Source organism: Limulus polyphemus, unplaced genomic scaffold (assembly GCF_000517525.1).
Source record: "Limulus polyphemus unplaced genomic scaffold, Limulus_polyphemus-2.1.2 Scaffold3073, whole genome shotgun sequence".
Lineage (NCBI taxonomy): Eukaryota > Metazoa > Arthropoda > Merostomata > Xiphosura > Limulidae > Limulus > Limulus polyphemus.
Genome location: NW_013668683.1, coordinates 42,303 through 45,359, shown reverse-complemented (window position 1 = coordinate 45,359; position 3,057 = coordinate 42,303). Strand labels below are relative to the sequence as shown.

The following is a 3,057-nucleotide window of genomic DNA, read 5'->3' as shown; positions in this document are numbered from 1 at the left end:
ACAAGTACTTCTAAACAGATATCAAACATGGTTGAAAACAAGTACTTCTAAACAGATATGAAACATGACAGAATACAAGTACTTCTAAACAGATATCAAACATGACAGAATACATACCTCTAAAGGGATTATTAACTTAACAAAAGACTGTTTGTACTTAGTTAGTATATAAACGTTTCAGCACTGGTACAATTGTGCATCTCCATTCAACAAGACCTCTATACCCCACAAACTGAATAACCAACCTCACAGGAAACTTACAGCACCTGAGAGCACAAGCAAACATTTGGACAAGAAGTGAAATACTACAATTACTACTAAAATGAGCCTGAGCTATGCTACCCAACATTACTTTATGGAACAATAATACACTGAAATAGTTGTATGACGATATCTACGCCCAGAACTAGTGATTAACTCAGTGGTTGTTTTCAAGCTGTGCTGGGCATCACAGCTATTATAACATTATTATATTAATATAACATGATACTCCCTGTTTACTATAATATATCACAAAGCTTTGTACAAATGTGCTGGCATGGTACTATATCAGTAAATGTCATCCCCCTACTGTCAACTATTATTTGACTTTTATATATGACAAGACCCTGTACTATTGTGTCAGTATGGTACTATATCAGTAAAGGAGTCATCCCCTATTGTCTACTATAATATGACTTGTATATGACAAGACCCTGTACTATTGTGTCAGAGTTGGTACTAAATCAGTAAAAGTCATCCCCTATTGTCTACTATAATATGACTTGTATATCACAAGACCCTGTACTATTGTGTCAGAGTGGTACTATATCAGTAAAAGTCATCCCTAACTGTCTACTATAATATGACTTGTATATCACAAGACCCTGTACTAGTGTGTCAGTATGGTACTACATCAGTAAAAAAGTCATCCCCTATTGTCTACTATAATATTACTTGTATATGACAAGACTCTGTACTAGTATGTCAGTATGGTACTATATCAGTAAAAGAGTCATCCCCTACTGTCTACTATAATATGACTTGTATATCACAAGACCCTGTACTAGTGTGTCAGTATGGTACTACATCAGTAAAAGAGTCATCCCCTACTGTCTACTATAATATGACTTGTATATCACAAGACCCTGTACTAGTGTGTCAGTATGGTACTACATCAGTAAAAGAGTCATCCCCTATTGTCTACTATAACAAGATCTTGTAAAACTGTGTTGACATGGTATTATACTATTAAACCATAATCATCACTCAATGTATACTACTATACTTATATACATACAGGCTTGTTGATGTCTGTCTCTAGATCTACTGCTGCTGGTCTGTATGTTTGGTTCGTCCGCAGTGTCATAGGCCACGGCCTTATCATATTGATGGGATAATTCTGGAAAATAAGATTTTCATACATATCTTTAACAAACATTCATCTTTGTATAAAAACTAGAAACTGTAAATAACTAAACATTCATCTTTGTAAAAGCAAGCTTACCATCTGTTCAGAACTAGAAATTGTCAGCAACTAAACATTAATCTTTGTAAAAGAAGCTTACCATCTGTATTAAACTAGAAATTGTCAGTAACTAAACATTCATCTTTGTAAAAGCAAGCTTACCATCTGTTTAAAACTATAAATTGTCAGTAACTAAGCATTCATCTTTGTAAAAGAAGCTTACCATCTGTATTAAACGAGAAATTGTCAGTAACTAAACATTCATCTTTGTAAAAGCAAGCTTACCATTTGTTCAGATAGAGTTTCCATTAAACCTTTTAACGTAGCTACTTTCTTCACTTTGAAAGTCCTGCAGAAAGAAATAATAAGTTATAAAATACAATAATCAATATAAATTAAGTACTTTGATACATACACATATAAATAAATAAATGTTCTTCACCTATAGCTTGTTCTTTCCGAGTCAAACAGATCATTTCCTTGATGACCATTAAAGCTATCTTCAGTAAGAACCTGGACATTCATGTACAGATGAGCTTCATTTCTTTCCTTTCTCCTCTGTGCTTCTTGTCTCCTGAAATTCAGTGACATATTACCATCTTGTTTCAGACTGTGAACAAACAGTCAAACCAATTTCAATTTTAGTGACTCGCAACAGCTTAACAGTAGTAAAAACTGTATGTATGAAGAAGTCACACTGAATTTTGATTCAACTTATTGAGCTGTGTTTTGGTGACAAAGTACACCTTATGAGAATTAAAAGAAGTCAACTTTTATTGTGTACAAAGAGCCAGTACCACATTTAGGTAGAACACAACAAGTACTTTATTTTTTATCACCTCCATCAACATTAGTCCTACCAACAATATGTGATGTGTACCTCTCCTTCCTCACTGCTCAAATCATGTCCAATAATAAGATTCAGACTCTTGAAACATTACAGAATTAAAAGATAAAGAATTAACATTTTATACCATAACAGTGCCAAGAGCAGAGGACATGTACTACTTATACACACATTTGTGGAGCATTTTTGTTTTTATGTTATTCTGTATGGTATATATATATATTTCACAGAAAAAAATCTGTGAGACATTCAGCTACATTATGACAATTTTCTGGGATTAAACAACTTTGTAAAAGTTGATAAATTCAAATTACATTTTTAACTAAAGCACTAAAGTCCATTTTAATCTATAGTGGTGAAACACTTCCATGGCAACAGGTCTAATGGCTTTCTAGGAATTTGTGATTTCAAAAATAATATAAAATGCTAATATTACTATCCTTGAAACTAGAACATTACAACTGAAACGCAACTATCTCCAACACAACAAATGAAACTGACCTATGATTATTTCATCAATGTAGACTTTTAATAAACAAAGTAGCTCAATATGATACAAATCTATTTTGTTTCACAAATTTCTGTTTTAACTAAGAAAACACTCGTGCTACCTATATATTTCAGTATACTATTAGTGATAGAATGATATCTAGAAATCTATTAGTGATAGAATGATATCTAGAAATCTATTAGTGATAGAACGATATCTAGAAATCTATTAGTGATAGAACGATATCTAGAAATCTATTAGTGATAGAATGAT

General features: G+C 32.3%; 1 protein-coding gene across 1 annotated transcript in view; it reads right to left on the bottom strand.

Moving 5' to 3' along the window:
- The window catches only part of LOC106468604 (ubiquitin carboxyl-terminal hydrolase 7-like), a 63,609-nt gene that overhangs the window by 22,394 nt on the left and 38,158 nt on the right, over positions 1 to 3,057 (bottom strand). Inside the window, exons 17-19 of the mRNA XM_013929035.2 lie at positions 1,890 to 2,021; positions 1,733 to 1,796; positions 1,280 to 1,381 (exon numbers count right to left, since the gene is read on the bottom strand). Coding sequence (XP_013784489.1) covers positions 1,280 to 1,381; positions 1,733 to 1,796; positions 1,890 to 2,021 — 298 coding nt within the window. The remainder of the gene's footprint in view (positions 1 to 1,279; positions 1,382 to 1,732; positions 1,797 to 1,889; positions 2,022 to 3,057) is intronic.